The sequence below is a fragment of the Lepus europaeus genome, chromosome 18, assembly GCF_033115175.1.
Source record: "Lepus europaeus isolate LE1 chromosome 18, mLepTim1.pri, whole genome shotgun sequence".
In the NCBI taxonomy this organism is placed as follows: domain Eukaryota; kingdom Metazoa; phylum Chordata; class Mammalia; order Lagomorpha; family Leporidae; genus Lepus; species Lepus europaeus.
The window spans coordinates 45,697,546-45,719,429 of record NC_084844.1 but is presented as its reverse complement, the minus strand read 5'-3'; the positions used below and the strand labels follow the sequence as shown (position 1 = coordinate 45,719,429).

General features: G+C 57.0%; 1 protein-coding gene across 2 annotated transcripts in view; it reads right to left on the bottom strand.

Annotated features, from left to right (window-relative positions):
* The window catches only part of ABR (ABR activator of RhoGEF and GTPase), a 135,018-nt gene that overhangs the window by 41,424 nt on the left and 71,710 nt on the right, over positions 1-21,884 (bottom strand). For both annotated transcript variants that reach the window (XM_062175318.1, XM_062175319.1), the window contains 7 exons: positions 20,524-20,709; positions 13,176-13,283; positions 10,468-10,528; positions 6,237-6,289; positions 5,212-5,352; positions 3,462-3,583; positions 1,868-2,033 (listed from right to left, as the gene is read on the bottom strand). In XM_062175318.1, the coding sequence (XP_062031302.1) occupies positions 1,868-2,033; positions 3,462-3,583; positions 5,212-5,352; positions 6,237-6,289; positions 10,468-10,528; positions 13,176-13,283; positions 20,524-20,709 (837 nt within the window). The remainder of the gene's footprint in view (positions 1-1,867; positions 2,034-3,461; positions 3,584-5,211; positions 5,353-6,236; positions 6,290-10,467; positions 10,529-13,175; positions 13,284-20,523; positions 20,710-21,884) is intronic.

Below are 21,884 nucleotides of genomic sequence, written 5' to 3'. Positions count from 1 at the left end.
AGAGGTTCTGATGTGCAATACTTTCATTTGACAACATTTTCTTTGTTAATTTATCTGTCTGAAGGGAGAATGAGAGATATAGACAAAACGGGGGGAGGAGAGAGAGAAAGAGAGGGAGGGGGAGGGGGAGAGGGAGAGGGAGAGGGAGAGGCAGAGGGAGGGAGAGAGGTCTTCCATCTACTGGTTCACCCTCCAAATGGCTGCCACAGCTTGGTCTGGGCCAGGCAGAAAGCAGGAGCCAGGAACTCTGTCCTGGTCTCCCACATAGGTGGCAGGGGCCCAGGTACCTGGACTGGCAAGCAGAGCAGTCAGGAACTTGGCACTTAGGTACGGGATGCCGGCTCTGTAAGCAGTGGCTTAACCTGCTGTGCCAAAATGCCCCTCCCCCAGCTTTTTAAAATTTTATTTATTTGAGAGGCAAACAGTCAGACTGACATATATCTACCGGTCGCTCCTCAAATGTCGGCAGCAGGGGCCTCCTATGTGAGTGGCAGGAGCCCAGAACATGAGCCACTGCTGCTGCCCCCCACCCCCAAGGTCTGCGTTAGCGGGAAATGGGGGTGGGGGCAAAGCTGGGACTTGAGGCCCACACTCCCACCTGGGATGAGGACGACCTACTGATAGGCCAAACGCCTGCCCCCAGGCGTTCGTGTGTGTGTGTGTGTGTGTTGTAGTAAGTAGTGTGTAATTGTCATTTCGACATCCTCTAACTTGAAAGTTGTAACTTTCCAGGCATATAATTAACTCATGTTCACTTGTTGATTTCTAATTTTACTGCACTGTGATCTATTAAATTGGGATTTCCTCTGCGGCCTAAAGTAGGATAAATATCCGTGAGCGTTCTGGGTGTGCTGAGCGTCTCGGCCGGCTCCAGGCGGAGGCTCTGGGCGTGTTTACAGCAAGTGAGTTCGCTGTGGTATTTTCTCATCTATTTGCTACCGCATCTGTGACACGGCTCAGGCCTTTTCTCTCAACACGCCGAGCTCTGCCTTATGAACGCCTTTTCCTGGGCCGGCGTCGTGGCACAGTGCATTGAGCTGCCACGTGCAGTCCTGGCTGCTCTGCTTCTGATCCAGTTCCCTGCTAACATGTCTAGGAAAGTAGCAGAAGACGGCCCCTGATACCCACATAGGAGACCCAGATGGAGTTCCTGGTTCCTGACTTCTGCCTGGCCCAGCCCTGGCCATTGCAGCAGATGGAAGATCTCTCTCTCTAACTCTGCCTCTCAGGTAAATAAACAAATCATCAAAAAAAAAAAAAAAAAAAAAGAAGAAGAAGAAGAAGACCTTTCCCCTTTTAGACACTATTTCCCTCTTAGACAATTTTCAACATATACTCTTCTCCAGGGAACTCTCCATAATTAAGCCCACGAAATTCAGAGCACACTGGGGCCTGGCATTGTGGTGCAGAGGGTTAAGCCACTGCTTGCAATGCCAGCATCCCATATGATGCTGGTTCGAGTCCAGGCTTCTCCACTTCTGAACCAGTGCCTTGCTAACATACCTGGGAAAACTGTGGAGGATGGCCCAAGCCCTTGGACCCCTGATACCCATAAGGGAAACCCTGATGAAGCTCCTGGCTCCTGGCTTCAGCCTGGCCCAGCCCCAGTTGTTGCAGCTATTTGGGAAATGAACCAGTGGACAGAATACCTCTCTCTGTTTCTGTGTGTGCCTCTCCTCTCTCTAATTCTGCTAGCTTCTGTTTACTCAGAGCTAATGTGCCAAGGTCAGGGATGGCCCTTAACATGTCCACACTGCAGAGCTCCCACTCCTGCATAACCGTGTCCCGATCAGGCTCTGAAATCTCACAGCTTCCCCGGCCTGTCCGCCCCTCCCGGCCCCTAGCGCCCCAGCCAGGCTCTCCTCACCTCCTTCTGGATCTCACTCTTGAGGGCAGAGATCTTCATCTTCATGTCCTCCAGCTCGTGGTCGGGGAAGGGATGCACCTGGGGGCTGGCCTCAGACTCCTCGGGGGACGGAAACACCAAGTCGGCCAGGGGGATGTACCACTTGCAGTCATACTGCTGGTGCTTCCTGCAAGCGACAGGTACACGTGAGCCGGGGCTTGGGGTGGGGACGGGCTCTTGGCGCCCGAACTGCAAGACCCATAATGGGAGCCATGGAGAAGGCAGCCAAGGCAACAATGGCTCCCGTGCTCGAGCAACCTGATCCAGAAACACTCGGAGACAGAAGCACCCTGCTCTCACACCTTGCCGGCTTCTGGCCCACGATGACTGATGTCTTTAGATAGCCAAACCAGGTGCTTCTCAAGGAGGACACAGTGGGCTCACACTTCCTATTTCCTGGCCCCCGTCCTTCCCCCAGCTTAGCTCACATTCATTAACCATTAGGCCAGGGATGGAAAACAGATGCTATTCTGAACACCAACCCTGATTGACAGAGATCACACAGGGTACTGGATTAAGGACAACAAAGCCACATCCAAACCTAGTGGGAAAGAATGCCATGGTTGATTAGTAATGTCTGCCACGGGCAAAGGACTGAAGGCAGAGCCGTGTAGGCTTGTTATTGGCATCTCTGCTTAAAATGATATCAAACGAGGTCTCCCTCCAGGGAGTCACACCCTTCACAGAATCTCTGACTTTCCCCAGGCCTCTGACCTCTTACTCTAGCCCCTGAGTGGTGCGGTGAGCGCTCACCCCCTCTCCTCCTGTACTGGGAGTGTCTCGGCAGAGCCATGCACACCTGAGCAGGAATAACCTCACAGCATGCAGTGGGCCCACCTCCCTGGGACCAGAGACAGAGGTGGGAAGGCGTTCACCCCGGATCAGGGTTCAAGTCCCATCTCCACTGCCAGCTGTGTGACCTTGAGCCACCAATTTACCTTCTCTCAGGCTTTGCTCCCATCTGGGAGAGGCGGATAATAATAACCACTTTGTGGAGCTGCTGGGGAGATTAGCAACAATGTATTCAAAGCGTTTGTCACGGCACCTGGCATGGCATAAGCCCTGGATAAATGGTAGCAGATTTAATGAATATTCACAGAATCGCACTGAGCAAAAATTTAGAGGAGTCTAATAAAAGGCAAGGCTTAAGTAAATGATGGCATAGCCGCTTCTAACATCACGCAGGAAAGCAAAAACGATGATTATGAAGATTGGGCAGCCACAGGGAAAATGCTTATGACGTGAAAAAGAAAAGGCATGGTCCAAAATTGGGCATTCACTCTGATTACGACCGTATAAAAAAAAACCCCAACGTCTTTTAAACACGGGAAGGAAACCCAGTGGCAAGGGACCTGTGCCTGTGTTCGGGTGGGTGGGTGGGATTTTCTCCCCCTGGAATGTCCTTATATTATCTTTATAACTAATCATGTGATTATTGTTAGAAAGTGGCTATGCAGCACAACATGATTTATTAACATTTTAGGCAAGAACACAGAGCACCCCCGGGGGCAGCACCCGGTTCCCCTGCCGTGACCCGGGACCCCCACGCACTCACCCCGCGGAGGTCTTCTTCAGCTTAGCACACAGTAGGACGTCAGTGAAGAGGAAGACGTGCCGCAGCTTCCGCGAGCTCTCTGACACCTCCACCAGGAAGCCGTCCTTCACCAGCTGCCGGGTCTGAGGGAGAAGGCACAAGCCACCCCCGGCAGCTGGCTCAGTGCGGGCTGCAGCGGGGCACCGTCCGGCTGGGGAGGGCTGAGGCGAGGGGCTCGTGGCCCGTTGTTAAGAGCACTGGCTTTGGTGTGAATCCAGACACTGCACTTCCTAGCTGAGATCGCAGATGGGGCATCTTTAAAGGGGACAGAATGACAGTCTGCCTTAAGGCAGGGCTCACAGAGGCGGTGTGTGTCAGAGCCAGCACGTCACGTGCCATCAACAGAGTCACTTTCCATGGCTTTCACCAGCTCCTGCCCGCCAGGACCTTGGCCCAGCGTGACTCGTTTCCCCCCGCTGCAGTGTGAACACCCCCACCTTCAAAACTCTGCAAAAGAGCACCCAGCTTCAGCTCAGCCTGCACCTGCAGAGCTGCTCGGTCCCACTGATGCTGCTTCTCGGCTGATGGGACTTCCCCACGATGGGACACCCTTGGGCTGGCCTGAGAATGGCCGCAGCAGTGTCCTGGGAGACCCTCAGGCTAGCCTCAGTGCGGCCGCAGCAGTGTCCCAGGAATACCTGCAGCTGCCTTTATCCTGGGCTCTGCTCAGCCAAGAGCATCCCACTCCTCTGTGAGATGTCGCAGTCTCCTCCCCCCACCCTCAGAGCCAGCCGGCTTCTCTGGGGCTGCCGCCATCTGTCCCAGCCTTCTCCAAGTGCGCCGTATAACGTGTGACCTACATATGCTGCCATATGTAGGTGAACCAATGAATGCACACGATTAAGATGACCTGAAGCTGATGGTGCTCCAAGCCTCTGGAGGTTTTCCAGCCATTCTTGCAGTGAAATGAACCAGTGACATCACCCCGAGGTGCAGCAGACCAGGCAGGGCTAGGAATGGCACCGCGGACTGGCTCACCACGGCCCATCAGTCACGCCCGGTACCCTGTCCCTGGTTACTTCCCTCTGCAGGAGACACCAGAGGCTCGTAAGTGCAGCAGCAGAGCGTGAACTGCAGCCAGCCTTCCCTTCCTGGGGCCGCTTAATCGCCTTTCTTGGGCAGGAAGCATGGAATCTAGGCCAGCCTGCTGACCCAGGAGGGCAATTGTCCCTCCAGTGTGTCCCCTCACTGGGCTGCTCCCCATCCTTCCACCAAGAAGGAGCCCCCAGGGAGCTGCTGTAGCAGCCTGAGGTGCCCACAGGGGACACTGCAGCAGCAGGGGTGGCCTCCACCACCTCTGCCACCAGCCTCTGCTGCTGCCCAGCTCACCACCTAGCTCCTACACAGGCCGGTCAGAAGCAACTCCCAGTCCCACTCTCTCAGCCTCGCGGAGACAGGGGCTTGCACTCATTAATGAGGCACCCAGAGGCCCGACTTCCCCGGGTGTGGGGAACAGTGCATGGGGTTTATCACCAGAAAGTCCCAGGGACGGAATCCAGTCCGACACTTATGGCTGAGACCTTGTACCGGACCTGCAGGGGATGCTCCAAGCCTCAGCTTCCTCTTCTGCCTCCCTGGACTATGACGACGATGAACGAGACGCTGGCCTTTAAGCTCAGCCCCGGTGAGCAGGGCTCTCAGCAGCGGTGCCCACGCTTTAGGGGCAGCAGGGACAGGGGTCAGATCAGGCTGTGCTGGGTCCCGGGCTCACCTCCCCCTTGGGGGTCGTAACTGCAGTCCGGCGGGGGTCGATGTCCTCGTTGATGCTAGACAGGAAGTTTTGGGAGATGCGGAGGGCATCCTGCAACAGCGGGTAGTCTGGGTGGTCCACAGGCGTGTGCTTCAGCAGGTCCTGGGCAGGGGGGAGGGTGGCGCGTTGGTGCTATATTTAGTTATGTCGTTTTAAGTAATTAATTAAAACGGCAGAAAGTGAATGAGTATCTTCTATCTGCTGGTTCACTTCCCAGATGCCTGTAACAGCCAGAACTAGGATGCGCTGAAGCCAGGAGCCAGGAGCCAGGAACTCCAGCCAGGTCGCCCATGTGGGTGGCAAGGACCCGAATACTTGAGCCATCACGTGCCGCCTCCCAGGGTGCGCATTAGCAGGAAGCACAGCTGAGACTCCAACCCAGGCACTCTGATGTGGGATGCAGGCATCCCAGGGGGAACCTTAACTGCTCTGCCGAACACCCGCGTGTGGGGGTGGTGTGTTTGGGGGCGCAGATATGGGGCTCCATGGGAGGACACTGGGGTAAACTCGATCCTTACCAGAACAATATGAAGAGCAGGCACTCAGGGACCCACACTCAAATCTGGTCACGCCTTCAAAATCTGAACTAAAACTCAGGGTCAGGGCACAGGGTGGGTGAGGCAGTGGCCCTTCACTCCTGCTACATCACAACTCTTTCCTGGCGAGCCAAGTGCCACCTCTGTTCGCCAAGCAGCTGGGAGAGACCGTTCCCCCCACCCCGCAGCTGCTCCAAGGACACGGGAGACCATGAGGCAGGGGCTGGGGAAGCAGAAGTGCCTGCCTCCTGAAGAGCATCTGGCCAAATGTCAAGCTCAGTGGCCGAGCTATATTTAGGCCCTGGTCCTGTTGGCATGGTTACTGCAGGCCAGGCAGGTGCAGCTGGGGCCCAGGGACCCTCTCAGGGACACCAGCACCCTTCCAGCCAGAGCTCAGGTTTCCACGGGACTCCTAACACCTCCCGGGCCGCTCAGGGTCTTGACACTCACGTGCAGGACCAGGGTGCTCCGAGTGACTCGGTCGATGGGCTTGTAGAGCAGAGCTGGTGAGGGAGGCAGGGAGAAGGGGTCAGGACAACCAAACACCAGCAGCCTGAGACCTGAGACCAGCCTTGCTCCCTGAGCTGCCTGGCTGTTCCACATCAACGCCCCCGTCGGGAGCCCATGTGGGCTACTCGGCAAGCCCACTCGGCTACTCCCAGGTCCGGCCGAGCAACAGGAAGAGGCGGACGCAGCCAAAGCCACCCAGGCCACCCCTCACCTGGTCTTTGCCTCACTGCCCAGCAGCCATGACCTCTTGAAGGCTGCCCCCAGGGCTTGAACTGGCTCAGAGAAGATGCTCTCCTGAAGCTCCTAGTCTGACCCACAGGTACACCCGGACATACCCCCAGGAGTCCCGCACACTGGGGACCCCAACATGGGCAGGAGACAGGCTGTCTGTCCAGAGAGAGCAGCTCTTGCACACCCCATCATTCTCACTCCTCCAGCCCAAGGCTTGGCACAGCCAGCTGGGTACCAACAGGCTTCATCCTGACCCACATAGCTGGCCTCATCGCCATGAGAAAGACTCCTGCAAACCCTGCTCCTGCTCCAGGAAGAACAGGACAGGCTGCAGGCCAGTCTGCCATGGAAAGGCTTTGTTCTCAAGCAGGTGGCAAAGATTTCCTGAAGGAATCCAGGCCCATATGGAAGCCCCAAAGAGGCTGGAAAAAAATGCAAGCTCAGCCAGGCCCTTGCAGACCACCCCCTCCACAGCCCAGACACCAAGCGAGCACTGCTGGGACTGGACAGTGGCAGGTGGAGGCAACAGCTGGCAGGTCGACCTTTCCAAACATGCCTCCTGCAGGCAGCTGTGCCCCGCCCCTCCAAACTGGGGCAACTCAGCTTCGGCCCTGCACCTGCACGCCCCTCCATGGGGTCATGACCTTTGATCCCTGACCATAGGAGTCGTAAGAGGCAGAAGGCCATTCTGAGAAGGAGGACCCAAACTGAGTGTCCACAGGACCAGGCTGCGCCAGATTCCAGAGCTGACATTCAGGCCTGAGCTGGTTCCCAAACCAAAGAGCCCCTGAAGTCCCAGATAGAAATATGGTGCACTGCGAAGCAGACCCCTGGGGGGACCATCTGCTGGAGAGGAGGAGGACACACTCCCAGCAGCGCACCACCAGCCCTAGCTGCAGTCTGCCTGGCCGCCCGTCGGTACCCCCAGGGGCTCTTACAAGTTACAGCCGCCTGCTCAGACTCCCTCGCTGACCACGCCGGGCAGTACAGACTGACAACCCCTGCTGTCTGCACACGCACTTCCCGTGACCTATCCATACTCCTGTCTCATCCAGCAGGTTCTAGATACCCTCCCCACAGGCCAAGGGAGCCAGAACGGGCAAGACTAGGCTTGAGGTGTCCTGGGACAGGGTGAGCAGAGCCCAGCATGCAGCTCATGGGGGACCCATTTCTGAAGCTGTTTAAGGTACAGGCACCGGCCTGTGGCTTGGCCCACCTCCAGGGGCAAATAACGCATGAGGACCCCAGAGACTGCAAAGAAAGCACCAGCTGTTCAGACCCCTGCGTAGGGCTAGGGTTGGGGGGGGAGCATACTCTGCGCCGCCAGCTCCTGCTCTCCTTGGGGCCCCAGGGGAAAGAGGTGCTAACTCAGCTCAGAGGGCTGCACCAACAGCAGGCTGGGTTTCAGAGTTATTAATGTGCCTGAAGTCACCTCAGAGGTCTCCCTGACCTGGGCTGTGGAGTAGTCCTACAGCCTCAGCCTCGGCTGGGAGCAAAGACCGGAGGGAGCAATTGAGGGAGAGGCCCTGGGGCCACAGTCTGCGATGGAGGGAGATGGGGGAGGAAGACCAGCCCCAGGGAGCCGGCTCCCCGCGGCCCCTGCAGCCCTGCTACCCCTTGGAACTCCGCGAGAGGAGCTTACTCTCGCACCAGGGACTCCTGCCCCCTGGTCCCTGACTCCTGTGGCACCCACTTCCCACCAAGCTGCAATGCCTACTGTCTCCCTCCTCCAGGAAGCCTTCCCTGACCAGGACCTCTACAGACCACAACTGCAGCATCTAACGGTCCAGTCGCTGATGTGAGCCAGCTGCTTGCCCAGCAGCACTTGGCTAACTGCTTTACCTGCTTTATTCCCTGTGATTACAAAGGGAAGCAGGGCTCACCAGCCCCATTCTCCAGATGAGGAAACTGAGGCAGAGACAGAAGGTAATTCGATCACAACCACAAAGCTGTAAGTGGCAGCTGGGTTTGGACTGAGACTGTCCTCTTCCTTAGGATGGGACAAGCCCCAGAGAAGCTCAGTGAACCGTGTAAGTGTTCTCAGAGACTGGCCGGAGCAGGCGAGCTGGCCTCTCGCTGCCTGGGCGACAGTGGGTCCAGTCCTCCTTCCCCACTCTGAAGCTGACTTCGCCCTGAACGCTGGGTCCCAGGCCTGCCGTGGGAGGGCCCCATCTGCTTCCAAGGGAGGCCGAGCAGAGGGTTATTAACCAGCTCTAGGGCCAGACCAGAAAGACCACATCCCCTCCGATCCTTGCACAGGCCACCTTCAAGTCCAGTTCTCCTCTTGACCCCAGCTGGCCAGAAGCTGAGACACAAGGGGCAGGGGACACAACAGCTTTCCCAGGAGCCAGCCTCGACACAGGACAGCAGGGGAGGGGACGAGGGTCCTGCACAGCAGCCTCCGAGAGAGAACCCAGGACGCCTCAGCCTCTCCCCAGCAAACGGCCACCTCCCCCATCCCCATCCATTCAGCCTTCGACAAGGAGCTCCAGGTTACCACGGAGATAGGAAAGCGAAGTGACAGAGAAGGGTGCAGAGACAAAACGCCTGGTGGGAGGGAAGAGGAAGGTCCTAAAACCAGCCACCTGCCTCTCCAACACACACGGGCCCGGAACAGCTGGTGTGGAAGCAACACCTGCCCCCCACGCCCTGCCACAGGCTGCACGGGTCACCCCTCAGGTGCTTCTTGCCTCAGAGGGGAGTCACTAGCCCCTGGGCCCCCCAGCATAGCGGACAGTTTGCCCCCTGTCCTGGGACCTGCAGCAGCAGCAGCTGCAGGATGCTCCGGCCCTTTCCATCCCACGGTGGGCGTGTGACCTTCACAGAGCAGCAGCCTGCCACGCCCCCTCTCCCTCCGGCCTTTCATTGAGCACCCTCTGAGCTAAGTGCAGAGACCTGGGCTCCGCGCTCTTCCTGCCTGGACACAGACCTCCTCGGAGCCCTGGAGGTCCCCTGCTCTCCAGGCTGCTGTCCTGGGGGAGGCGGCACGTGCACGCGTTCCCAGCACACAATACCCTGCTGCCCAGCCTCCCCTCCTCTCCCGAAACAAAGAAACTCCCAACTTCTCTCTGCAGCCAGGCAGGTGCCTCTCATTCCAGGGCTGCAGTCGGACCCTCTGCCCCTCTCCAACAGCCCCTGGCCACCGTGCCTGCAGGTGTAGCCTGCTACTCTCTCTCCAGGAAGTTACTCCATGCCTCCCACGCTGGCCCACCAACACCCCCCTCCCCAGGCTCTCAGGGGACCTGGACCCTCCTCGCATGGTCCTTCCTATTCCAAAGCCACCCTTCCTGGGGTGGTCCCCCGTGTTCAGCCCCAGGATGGCGCTGGCCACGATGGGAGTGCACACAGGTGCAGCCACTTGCCCACCCTCTCCCCTGCGGCCCCCAAACCTTGACGGCCACACTGAAGCCCCCCACTGCCAGCTCCCAGAGGTGGGAGGGCGCAGCACCTCCCAGGGAGAAACCAGGGTTACCATAGGTGCAGTTACAGCAGAAGCGAATGATGAGGAGGATTTCCATGGCCGCCTGTGTCCCTGCAGCGGGAGCGTGCAGCCATCGCTCCTGGCTCCCCGGCTCCCCTCGGCAGCCCAGCCACTCGCCCACCTCGCTGGCGGCTGCTGCACAACCTCCAGAATCAGGCAGCCGCTTCCGAGTGCTCCTCCGGCAAGGGGGAGGGGAGGGGAGGCGCAGCGCGTGGAGAGGAGGGAGGAGGGCGGGGAGGGGAGGAGGGAAGAGCAGCCCGCTGGCATCCTACAGAGGAGCACGTTTGTAGCTGGCCGGCTGCCTAGGGACAAGAGGCTGGATTCCTCGCGTGCACACACACGCGCGCGCGCACACACACACACACACGCGAGCAGGGAGGGCACCCGCTCACACAGCCTGCAGTCCACAAAGCCAGACAAAGGAAGGTTGACTGTCATCCCGCCCATTCCCTCAAGTACCTTCCATGGTGACTGACGTGTGGCTGTCCTTGGAGTCCTTGGGACCTTTCACTTTGAGTTCCTGCCAAGGGGAGGAGAGGAATCACTGGCCGGTCCCCCCCCCCCACCCGCCCCGTGAGCCTGGCAGGAAGGACAGGCTCCAAGATGGGGGTGGGGGGCTGGAGGTGCCAGAATCAGTGCCTCGATAACGGGAATTCTTCAGACCCAACCCTGAAGCCCCTCACCAGCAACCCCGAGGGCCCTCCAGACAGGGAGCAGTGACCCCGTGCCCCACCAACCCCCCAGGGATCCGTATACGTCAGCCCAGGGTGGACAGGGCTTGAGTGGACAAATGCCAGGTGTAGCTGATCCCTGCGGCACAAGCAACCCATGACTTAAGGAGGAGGGGTCCTGCACACCTCAGGGGAAGCAGGCAGGTGAACACCTCCCACTCGTGTTGAGAGAGACTCACTCGGCCCCTGGCCCCTCCTCCAGTGCCTGTGCTGGGCTGCAGGGAGGACACTGTGGGAGAGGTAGTGCTGAATCCCTCAGGGACCACGAGCCAAGCGACCCGGCAGCGAGGGTCAGACTCCAGGAATGGCTTATCTGGTCCAAACCTCTTCTATGTGCCTGCAGGAGTGGGCCCAGCCCCAGCCTGGGCTACCAGGATGGCGTGGCCTGCAGTGGGAGCTGTAATGCAACCGGCACTTGGCAGGCTGAGCAGAGCCCTGAAGAGGCGTGTCCAGGAAAGGCAAGGGGCAAGGTGAGGTCAAGGTCAGGCACACAGGTGATGCTGCCCGCAGGCAAGGAGGGAGGGAGGGAAGGCCCAGGCAGCAGGGGCGTCACTCTCCCCACTCTGGTCTCAAGCCATTTCTAGACAGAGAAAATCCCCAGGGACTGAGCTCGGGCTGTGTGTTGGTGGGCGGGCGGTTACTCAGCTTCTCTAGGCTGTGTGTCTGGCTGGCTCCTGGATTCCCGGCTTTAGGGAATTTTTCTCCACACCCCCCTCCAGTGCAGCCTAGAGGTATGAAGTCACTCATACTGCAGAAGGGCCTAATTGCAGTAATTAAGTGGCAGTGCTGGCAGGAAGCGACGGCGTCACCGAGTGAGTCAGGATGAGAAGCCACCTGGCGGAAGGCCAGGGGCCCAACTCTGTCCTCTGGCATGGGGAGGCTCCTTGGACCTGGGGGTTTCTGCCCACGTGTAGAGAGCAGGCAGCCAGCCCAGTCCACGAGGGGCCCACGTACGACCCCAGGTGCCCACTCCTGACGGCCACTCTGGACTCGGCACACAGGCCTGGGGTGTGCGGCTGGCTCTTGGCACAGGCTGGAGCCGTGAGGGGAAGCACCCACTTTGCAGACTGTGTGGAAGGACTTCCCCTCTCCTCGCTCCATCCTCCCAGGCAACAGGCTGACGCAGCCAGTCCATGGTTTGGAAGGAGACAATGGGCTCAGCCCTCTGCTCTCTACACCTGGAGTCGGAGAGGCAGGCTCTGCCTCCATGTGGGGAGGGTCCGTGTGGCTCCCATTCCTGCCAGGGAGGCATTCACATGTCCCTTTAACTAAAGTCCAAATCCACATTTTCCAACACAGCTTTTACTAGGAATCCATCTGACAGTTTCATCTGCATCTGCCCAACTGTCATACTGCTTCCTGGGGTACACATGTACCCCAGGCAAACCGTCCCGTGTCTCACCAGCTTTTCCAGCGTCAGAGCTCACAGGACAGCAAAGGGCCCAGAGGCGCCTCAAGGGCAGGGGTCTTCCAAAACTGAACAAGTCACCCACCTCCCAGAAACGCAGGCTCAGTGCCCTGAGCTGCAGCTGGGCGCTCTTTGTGCAGGGCCACTGGCTTAGGAGTATCACTGAGGCCTGTTGCTAAAGGAGTGAGCTGGGCTGTGTTCCTGAAGGATCCTGGAGCAACCACCCCCTCGCTGCCACTTCCTGGAGAGAAATGCCAATGGCAGGTGATACCACACCTGCACCCTGCAGAGCGCACGTGGGGAAGGCTTAGCGGCACCGGCTGAACAGGTGTGTCCCCAGCAGAGGGTCTAGGGATTTTTATCCACATACATGGCTCTGACCCTTGCTCTGTTGGTAAAAGGTGGAGTCTCAGAGTTGGCAAGGCTCTTAAAGGACTGCCTAGCCTGACATCCTCCAATCTTCTCATCACGCAACTCGCCTGGGAGCTCACTAAAATAGATTCCTCCCTCGGACACTAACAGGAGCAGAATAGTGTCTATTGCAACAACACTGGAATAAAAATTAGACTCCTGGGCCCCACCCCAGGCTTCCTGAATCAGATGCTCCTGTGAGGGCGCCTAGAAAAGTCCATGTTAACCAGCATCTGGGTGATTTTCATTGAGCAAATCTGAGAGGGGCTTGACAAGTCCAAGCCCTTCATTCTACAGGATAGGAGCCAAGGACAACAAGAAGGGAAGGGGGAGAATGCCACTCCTCTTTATTTATTGCTTCTCTTGTCCCCCTCTCTAACCTGAAACAGAATTTTTTTAAAAAATCAAACAAATTGATATTCTTATATGAAGAGGGAAAATGTCAGGTACAAGAAAGCAAATGCCAGGCTCGGTGTCACCCATCAGGACGGCCACTTCTCCGAGTGGCAAGCTGGGCAGGAGGGACCCCAAGGCTGGGGAAGGCGCACAGCTACTCCCAGAGCCCGTGTCCTTGGGGTGCCCGTGTGTGTGCTTGGCCTGGGGGGTGCACTGCCTACCTCTGAGATCTTCTGGAACTGGTTGTTGGACTGGCTGCACTTCTCAGCTGTCTCCAGAGCGACTTTATAGTTATCCACAAACGCTTTGTACACACCCAGCTGGCTGGCCTGCAGGGAGGAGGCAGAGAAGGGAGAGAGAGGAGGGTGGGAGTGGGGTAGGGAGCGGATTAATGAATGGATGAAAGCTTAACCAGAGCTCCTGGAGCTCCCTTATCGTTCAGTTCCTCCAACTCAGCTCCAAAGGGCTAGCTGGGAAGGAAGCGAGAGGCAGGGATGAACACTTTACAGTATCCCTTTGAACTTGACAGTTGCCATGGAAACTGGCTCAGCCAATAAGGTTACCACGGGGGTACTGGCAGTGGGGGCATGGGGGTGGGGAGAACAGGGCAAGCAAGGGCTCTGTTGGCACGCAGGAAATTCAATGCATCACAACATGGGGCTTTCTCCAGCATCAGCAAGGTCTTCCAGGGTTTGAAGCCCTTAACACCTCACACCCCCTTCACGTCCTGGAGCAGGGGAGCCCAGTGGGGTGGGCACGTGCAGCCTGCTTAGTCCCCTGCTCCCATGCTGTGTGAGTGTGGGGCACAGCATTTAAAGGGGCTGTCTTTCCATAGTCCCTCAGCCTCTAGATCCCCATCCCTACCTCCTCCAGCCTCCAGGGAGCCAAGGCTCCTATGTCTAACCATACATGTCCACATCACTCAGAACCTAACCCTAAGCTTTCCAGGCAGCCAGTATTACAGCCACACAGAGCTGCACCAACTCTGGGAGGCAAGGCAGGTCCCATCCTCCACCCCACCCCCATCTGCAAAAGGAGAAGCCCAGGTTCATTCACTCCTAACCTCAGACACATATGGACAGCCTTTTGTGGGCTGTGCACACACGTTTCTTCCTAAGGGAACAAAGGGCAGAAGTTCAAATGAAAAATCACAATGAGGGACCCTTTCATTATGATCAGAAGGGTCACAATTTAAAATTCGAATGATATCACAGGTTGGCAAGAATGTGGGTAAACAGGCCGGCGCCATGGCTTAACAGGCTAATCCTCCGCCTTGTGGCGCCGGCACACCGGGTTCTAGTCCCGGTCGGGGCGCCGGATTCTGTCCTGGTTGCCCCTCTTCCAGGCCAACTCTCTGCTATGGCCCGGGAGTGCAGTGGAGGATGGCCCAAGTACTTGGGCCCTGCACCCGCATGGGAGACCAGGAGAAGCACCTGGCTCCTATCTTCGGATCAGCGCGATGCGCCGGCCGCAGCGGCCATTGGAGGGTGAACCAACAGCAAAAAGGAAGACCTTTCTCTCTCTCTCTCTCTCACTATCCACTCTGCCTGTCAAAAAAAAAAAAAAAAAAAAAAAAAGAATGTGGGTAAACAGTGGGTAAAGCTGCCGCCAGTGGTGCCGGCATCCCACATGGACACTTCTGATCCAGCTCCCTGCTAATGAGCCAGGGAAAACAGTGGTAGATGATCCAAGTACTTGAGCCCCTGTATCCATGTGGGAGACCCAGAAGTGGTGCTTAGCTTTGGACCAGCCCAGCTCTAGCCATTGTGGCCATCTGAGGCGTGAACCAGAGGATAGAACACCTCTCTGCCTTTCCCTTCCTCATTCTCTGTAACTCTGCCTTTCAAATAAATTAATTTAAAAATACTTATTTTATTTATTTGAAAGGCAGAGTTACAGAGAGAGAGACAGAGAGATCTTCTACCCACTGGTTCACTCCCCAAATGACCCCAATAATCAGAGCTGGGCCAGGTGGAAACCAGGAGCCCAGAAATCCATGTGAGTCTCCAATGTGGATGGCTGGGGCCCAAGTACTTGGGCCATCTGCTGCTGCTTTCCCAGGCAGATCAGCAGAAAGCCACATTGAACATGGAGCAGCCAGACTTGAACAGGTGCTCATATAGGATGCCGGCATTGCAGGAGGTGGTTTAACCCGCTGTGCCACAGACTATGTGTAGGGGTGTGAATTCGGGCAATTATTCAGAAAGCAATTTGTCAGTAACTAATACAGGGCGAGACAGGCACAGCCTTAGTCCGCTGCTTAGCTAAGCCACCACTACCTACAAACCATCGAGTTATGCTGACCAGTACAGCAGCCCCGGGCTGTGCGGCTAATGAGCAGGCGGAACGCAGCCCTTGCACTGAAAGTATGGAATCCACACTCGGGAAGGAAAAAGAGGACGTGAATTTCATTCCACTGATTCTTAAATACTGATTACCTGTTGGGATAATATTTGTATTTTAATAAAATATATCCTTAAAATTAAATTTACCTATTTTTACTTTTTAAAATGTGGCTACTTAGAAACTTTCCGATTATTTATTTATGTGGCTTGCCATGGATTTCCACTGGACATCACCGTCCTGGAGGAGACATGAGCATGGCCTCCTTCTTGCTGCTCACAAATACAGAACCCAGACACACCGTGGTTAAGGTAAAAGAACCAGGTTGATCTGTGGCAACACCAACGTGTTTCAAAGTGAACGCTGACTGAACCGCAAAAAACTGATCTACACAAACATCTGTGTGGACATGCAATGCCAAAAAAAAAAAAAAAAAGACATGGAATATATACAAATTTCCCTCTGGAAGGGTACACAATGTGTGCCAGTAACTGGCTTAGAGGAAAGAGGGGGCAGGCACTTAGTGTAGTGACAAAGATGCCACTGGCACACCTGCGTCCTACAGCAGAGCCCATGGGTTCGAGTCCTGGCTCCACTTCCTGCTAATTCACACCCTGGCTGGCAGCAGGTGACGGCTCAAGTACCTGGGGCCCTGCCACCCCTTAGGAGACTTGGGACTGAGCTCCGGCTCCTGGCTTCAGCCTGGCCCAGCCCCTGCTAGACAGCAGCCATGTGGAGAGTGAACCAGTGGATGGGAGTTCTGTTTCTCTCTCTCTGGCTTTCAAATAAATAGAAGTCAATAAAAACTTTCAAACAAGAGAAGGGAGACTTCACCTGTATCTGCAACGCTTGCTTTTTTAAACCAGGCAAGTCTTGCCATGTACAGGGCTCAACACCTACTCATCTTGGGAGCGGAGGAAACAGTCGTTTGCTACCTTATTCTTTAGATGTTCTGGTCTACACTGGGTTCCAGTGGAGGAACAAGTGGCTATGGCTTCTGCTGGGCTCGCTCAGCTTCTGCTTTCCACCAGGTACTGGGGAGCATGGGCTGCCCCTGAGCCCACCTCAGAACACTGTGCTCCCCCAAGGGCAGGGGGCCGGCTGACATGGCCCTCCAGGAAGTGTCAGGGAAGCCAGAGAGGGGACTGAGAACTGGGCAGCGTGGGGAGAAGCTGAGCCCAGAGTAGCGCAGGTCTCAGTCCCAGAGGGGCAGGACTTCTCAGAAACAAACCTCTGGCGGTGGGGCAGGAATAGGTGGGGTCTTTTTCCAGGGGGGATCCTGGCCTGTTGGTATCCCCAAGTTATGGGGGACACCAGACAGTGGCTTCTTAAGCTACATTCCAATCATTGACACTCCTCTTCCAGGAAAAGACTCCCCTGGTCCCTTCCCCACGAGAAGGATAAAGCTGGATGCCCAGCTGGGTCGCCTCCCTCTGTGAGCCAGGGGCAGGGGCCACCTGTGCAGAGGCCTAAACACAGGGGCCCCAGGCATCCCAGGCGCTGCCATCGCCACAGCCACCCTAAGTTAGAGGGCCTGAGACCCCGCCCGCCAGGGTCATTAACTGGGAGGTGGGGTTGCTTGGAAACAGCAGCCTGGCACTGGAGCAATCTCATAAAGCAAACAGCAGAGATGCTGATTCCTCCTCTCGGTACTGAATAATCCAATATCCAGAGACTTCTGCTGAAAACAAACTGCCTCCTGATGCCGGCTGCCCCCGCTCCCCCCGAGCTTTGGCCTTCGTCAGTTCACACTGCTCGGGGAGAGGGCTGTGGGTAGCGAAGTCACGACCAGGCCTGTGGGGCTGAGACCAGGAAGGGAGATAAACAGGGACAGCCTTTTCACCGTGTTCTGGTCCCTGCTGGCCCTGCCAAGCGTGGAGACACAGGCCATCCCCAAGGCCTACCAGCTCTGGCGCCTGGCACCGGGGGAATGATTTTTGGGTACCCACAGGCCCTACACTGGGGGAAGCTTTGGGGGTCTGCCAGGACCAGAAGTGTGGGTTCCTTTGGAACGATCCCTCCTAGGGTGTCTCTTCCTAATAATAAGAGTAACAGTAACAGTCGTGATAACGGCTAACTCCCAAGGGTTTCCTAATTGAGGATGCTCCAGGCCCTGCTCTGTGTACTTTCCAAGTAGGCACTCACTCCTCACACACTCCCAACAAGGGAAACACTGTGAGTGTTCTCATTCCTGCCACCAAGGAAGCTGAGCGACAGGAGGCTGGGCGAATCGCGCAGTCCCAGTCTAACTGACCCTGCTGGGTTAGAAGCCCTGCCTGCACCCACAGCACCACTGGGCTTCCTTTAAAATAAGCACACCCATCTTTGTAAATTTGAGAGAGGGAGAGACAGAGAGACAGAGATGGAGAGAGTGAGAGCTCCCCCATCCATTGGCTCACTCCCCAAACGCCTGCAACAGCCCTGGGCCAGGCGCTGGATCTGAGAGTCCAGAACTCAATCCAGTTCTTCCATGTGAGAGGCAGGAACCCAATTACTTGAGCCGTCACTGCCGCCTTCCAGACTGTACATCGGCAGGAGCTAGATGTTGAATCCAGGCACTCTGCTAAGACACAGGCATCTTAACCGGCTTCTTTTTATCTTCTCTAATTTATTTGAAAGGCAGAGTGGCAGATAGAGAGATAGAGAGATAGAGAGATAGAGAGAGAGAGAGAGAGAGAGAGAATATCTTCCATGGCTGGTTCACTCCCCAAATGGCTACAATGGCTGGGCCAGGCTGAAGCCAAGACCCCAGAGGTCCATGTAGGTATCCTATCCTCTGCTGCTTTCCCAGGCACATTAGCAGGGAGCTGGATTGGAAGCAGGGAAGCCAGGACTTGAACCAGTGCTCTGGTATGAGATGCCAATATCGCAGAGACAGCCTTGGTCCCTGTGTCACAACACTGACCACTTAACCAGCATCTTAATCGCTGGGCCAAATGCCCACCCCAACGCGGCTGGTCTGAACTAACAGCTCCCGGGGCACGGATCTCAGGCCCATGACGCCTCCCTCCACGCTCTTCCAAGTCCCCAGTGGTCACAGTCACCCGTGGGGCATTCATTCAGTCACGTATTGACCATGGGCTGGTTCTGAGGCCTAATGAGAAGAAAACAGGGTTTGTGCTCCTGGAGTTTATGGTTTGTGGAGGCAGGCAGCTGTGAGGGTGCGTCAAAAAGTTCACAGAAAACTGTACTTAAAAGACAAGCTTATTTGGGTCCAAACATTTTTGAAATTCATGCCTAGTTTTTTTTATAATACCCATTTCCATGAACTTTCTAAAGACCCCCTGGGGAGGTTTCTTCTCAGAACCGTCTGGGATAAACCTGACAAGAAGGGAGAGGACTTTTTGGGAGATGGAGCCACAGGCATACAGAGGCCGTTAAGCCCCCGCAGTGTGAACAGAGCACGGAAGTCCAGGGTCAGGGGCATGGGGTGGGCAGAGGCCGGTGTGGGAAGGGCCCTGCAAGCCATTCCTCGGGGCCTGGCCCTTAGCCAACACATGGCAGAGCTGCTGAAGGGGCCAAGGCAAGGTGGAGAAGCAAGGTCTGGCAAAAAGTTTTCTTGTTTGTTTAATAACAGCTTTATTATTTATTCATTTTCACTTACTTGAAAGGCAGAGAGAGACAGAGACAGAGAGAAGATCTTCCAAGCCCAAAGGCCCGCAACAGCAGAGGCTGGGCCAGGTCAAATTTAGGGACCCAAGCACTTGAGCCTTTGCTGCTGCCTCCCATGTTGTGCATGAGCAGGGAGCTGGAATCGGGAATACAGTCAGGCCTGAAAGCCATACCGATCTGGGATGCAGGCATCCCAAGTTGTGTGTGTGCGTGTGTCTTAGGATTTATTTTTACTTATTTCAAAGGCAGAGTGACAGAGAGAGAGAGAGAGAGAGAGAGAGAGAGAGAGAGAGAGAGAGAAGGAGAGAGAAAGAGAGAGACAGATCTTCTATCCGCTGGTTCACTCCTCAAAAGGTTGCAATGGCCGGGGCTGTGCCAGGCCAAAGCCAGGAGCCAGAAGCTTCTGCAAGTTCTCCTACCTGGATGCATGGGCTGAAGCACTTAGGCCATCTTCTACTGTATTCCCAGGCACATTATCAGGGAGCTGGATCAGAAGTGGGGCAGCCAGGTCTCGAACCAGTACCCACGTGGGATGCTAGCACTGCAGGTGGCAGCTTAACCCACTATGCCACAATACCAGCCCCCAAGGTTGCATCTTAACTGGTGCACTAATGCCCACCCTGGCAGGGGTTTTGAGGACCCTTGCCACTATTATAGGAGTTGGTGGGGTGGAGCCACTCATGAGGCCACTGCAGGGGTCCAGGTGAGGGTAGGCGGTGGCCAAGACGAGGGCACTGGCGCAGGTAGAGAGAAGTAGGAAACCCTGGATGAGACCAAGCCACGCGCTGCGATGGAGACGGGAGGGAGAACGGATCCCTGCAGAGGCGCTGAGCTCAGATTTGTGCACACTGGGCTTGCGGCCCTGCGGGCGTTGGAACAAGAGCCCTGCCCTCGGTAGGAAGAGCAGAACCCTGTCCTCGCACAGAGCGGTGCTGCTCCCTGCTCCCTAACTGTCCACACAGAGCGAACAGCATCACCAGGCTCCTTCCTGCCTGCTGAGCTGAGGCTGTGGAGGGCGGCGTGCAGGGCGCTGCAGGTCTGGCCCGGGGGTTCTCCGGAGTGGCTGGCAGAGCTGGAGGCAGAGCCAGGAAGCCTCGGGAACCAGAGTTCCCAGAGCATTTCTGAGCACGGAGTCTGCTGTTCACTCAGCCTCACACCTTCCCCCCCACCCCCGGGATGTCTTCCTGCCCTGGGGACCTCAGGAGAGGATCACCAGCTGCACAGTCGCCTGTCAACTGCTTCACTGAACAGAGGCAGCGGGCCCCGAGCTCTTGGCGAGCAGTCCTTGGCCCCTGGCTGGGCTCAAGCCTCTCTGTCCATGGAGAGCCAGGGCACCCGATATCCCACAGAAGAGCCTCTGGCCCCTTGCTGGCCCCTAGGGAGAGAGGAACAGTGCTATCCTGGAAGCTCTCACGCACGTGGCCAGACTCCATTGCCTCTAGAGGCACTCCCAGGGCTTCACCACGGGTGGCCCGGAGCCCCTGCCCAGTGATGGCCCGGCCTTGGAGGAGGCCCAGAGGGCTGAGGCTGCCCCATGCCCTCCCAGGGCCATCTGCCAACAGGAGCCGTGCTCCCGAAGCCCTGCGTGAAGACCCCCATCCACAGGAGACTCACCAGCTTCTGGAAGAGGTGGCCCATGGTGACCTGGCTGTCCCACTGCTGCACCTTGGGGCAGAGGTTGTCGTAGAACTCCTTGTGGATCTCGTAGATGTCCTGGATCTTGTAGAAGATGGTCTCGATCTGCTGGATGGTGAGCACGGGCTGCGAGGTGGTGGCCGTGGCTTTCAGGGGCTTCATGGGCTGGGCAAGGGAGGGGCGGAAAGAGCAGAGGTAGGAGGTGAGCAGTTGTAAACCAGAATGTCGGTGATGTCGGGCAGACGGTGGCACTGCTTAGCCCTGCCGGCCTGCCTAGACAAGGCCACTGAAAGCTGGGCACCAAAGCGTGGCTCGTATCACAGAGCTGCTATCGCAGGCCCCAACAAGACACGCACTCCTGCAAGGAGGGGGAAGCTGACAGCTGGGAGCTGGCCCAGCAGCCCTGCCAGGCCCGAGGGCGGCTGCCAGGGCACACCCTGCGTCCCTTGTCTGAGCTCGTCGGCCCAGGGCCTGCACGGGATGTGCCTCGGTCCCACGGATGGAGTAGGCGCCGACTGGGCATTCGACCCCTTGGCCGCTTCAAGAGACAGAACGTGGCTGTAGGACTCAGCAAGCAGAGTCTCAAAAAGACTCAAGAGCAATCTCAGCTTCCACCTCGAGCCCCATCACTGAGTGCCGGGGAGGAGCAAGCGGCACACGTGTCGCCCTCTGACTTCCACAGTCACGCAGACACTGCTAAGCGACCACACGGCTCTCTCCCACTGAGTGTGCCTGCGGTCTCAGACTCTCCCTCAACGCTGGGGTGGATGTGCAAATGAAGCCTGTCACCCCTGCTTGTCTACACCGAGATGCTCTGGCTCAGTCCGCAAGTGGCCATGGTGAGGGGACTGGAAGTCCTCAGGACGCTCCCCCAGCACGGGCTGGGAGCTGCTGCCATCACCCGAATGTCCAGTGGCAAGGCTGTGGGATGAAGGGGCCGGGTTGCATCCTCTTCGGTATTTCCCAAGTCAGCCTGCACAACAGAGGCCCTGCAGGAGAGGGGGCAGGGGAGGGGAGGGCATGCCTGCCCACCTCTCTGAAGGCTGCATGGGAAGAGGCCTTGGGTCCTGTCTGGATTACTCTGCAGGCCCAGGAGCAGTGGGGAGAAGTTTGGGGTCAGGTTCAGGCTCACTGGAGCAGTGCCCTGCTATCTCATAGGATGAGGTACTGAGCTTTCCGGCCAGAGAAGCACTCCAGCACAGAACGTGTGTCTCCAGGGCCAACCATGCTGTCATACAGGCAATGCCTGCCTACCCAACATCATGGCTACCACTGGCTAGAGCCAAAGACAGCAGCTAAACCCCCAGCCCCTGTCAGCCTCACCGCTCTGTCCACTCAGG